At 47.0% G+C, this 1,529-nt stretch overlaps 1 protein-coding gene across 1 annotated transcript in view; it reads left to right on the top strand.

The window, feature by feature from the left end:
- GRAMD1B (GRAM domain containing 1B) overlaps nucleotides 1-1,529 on the top strand; it is a 115,914-nt gene that overhangs the window by 102,398 nt on the left and 11,987 nt on the right. The window contains exon 9 of the mRNA XM_005428874.2: nucleotides 251-366. Within this exon, the coding sequence (XP_005428931.1) occupies nucleotides 251-366 (116 nt within the window). The remainder of the gene's footprint in view (nucleotides 1-250; nucleotides 367-1,529) is intronic.

The following is a 1,529-nucleotide window of genomic DNA, read 5'->3' as shown; positions in this document are numbered from 1 at the left end:
ACTTACTTTAATAAATATAAATCTAAAAAAAGTAATAAAAGTTATTTTATTTAAATAAAATAATAATAAACTCCATAAAATGGAATTTTATGAAGAGCTGAGCCCACAGAATTGCTCTCACCTCAAGGATCAGAATCTCTCCATTCTCCCAGGGCAAGGAATATCTTCCTGGCAATGACAATTCCAGATAATTCCGGTGTGTTTGGCACTCCTGGCTGCACACGTGTGACGTTCTGTGCCCCTCTTGCAGCCCCTGTGCCCCAAGGAGCTCTGGCACTTTGTCCACCAGTGCTACGGCAACGAGCTGGGGCTGACCAGCGACGACGAAGACTACGTGCCTCCTGATGATGACTTCAACACCATGGGGTGAGCGGGGAGGGCTGGGCTCTCTGGGGGGAGCACAGGGGGCCCCAGGGGAGCAAGGGGTGCTGCATGCCCCAAAAGCTGCTTGTCCTGGCACTTCTGGAATGTATGATGCCTAAAGAGCTGGAGGTGGAGGGTTCCTCGTGGAAGCTGGCGATGCCTTCTGGAGGCTGGCCTAGAACAGAGTTACAGAATAAAGCAGGGATTTATTAAAAGGCCTCCATGGATGCACCTTGGGCAGCACAAGAGCCCAGCCAGGGCTGCACCCAAGATGAACCAAAATGGTCCCAAAATGCACCTAAGATGAACCAAAATGGTCCCAAAATGCACCTAAGATGAACCAAAATGGTCCCAAAATGCACCTAAGATGAACCAAAATGGTCCCAAAATGCACCTAAGATGAACCAAAATGGTCCCAAAATGCACCTAAGATGAACCAAAATGGTCCCAAAATGCACCTAAGATGAACCAAAATGGTCCCAAAATGCACCTAAGATGAACCAAAATGGTCCCAAAATGCACCTAAGATGAACCAAAATGGTCCCAAAATGCACCTAAGATGAACCAAAATGGTCCCAAAATGCACCTAAGATGAACCAAAATGGTCCCAAAATGCACCTAAGATGAACCAAAATGGTCCCAAAATGCACGACCGCTCGCAGGGTCTCTCACTTTGATCAGTTCTGCTCCATTTGCATCTTGCAGTTCATTGTCCCATTCCAGCTTTAGGTTATCAAGTCCCCTCCTTGTTTTTCTCTCTTCAGTCTGTGTTGTTTGTGCTCTTGGGCGTGGAACTTCTATTGATTGTCCTTGGTCCCCAAGGACAAGGGGACCAAGGACAATTGGTCAGTTGTCAACAGTTCCTTCTCAATTCCTAGAGAAGGAATTGTTTTGTCTTCCTACTCTGTGCAGAGAGCTTACCAACACTTAATATGAACTCAGAACTGCACACTAGAGCAGCACAGAATCTGAAAACTATAAAAGCTAAAACTTAAGGCACCACTGGGAGGGAGTGCAATGCCTGCTGAGCCAGCTGAGCAATTCTAGAAATGCCAAAGCACCCTGGTCACAAGGCCAGGCAGTGTTGCATGGCCAGAAAATGCTGATGCTTGTCAATCCCTGTATAAACACCCGAAAAACTGGGGCTTGCTCTCCCCTGCACTGAG

This window comes from Geospiza fortis, unplaced genomic scaffold (assembly GCF_000277835.1).
Source record: "Geospiza fortis unplaced genomic scaffold, GeoFor_1.0 scaffold262, whole genome shotgun sequence".
NCBI lineage: Eukaryota > Metazoa > Chordata > Aves > Passeriformes > Thraupidae > Geospiza > Geospiza fortis.
Note: the sequence above shows the minus strand (reverse complement) of the source record. Positions and strands in the feature narration are given on the sequence as shown.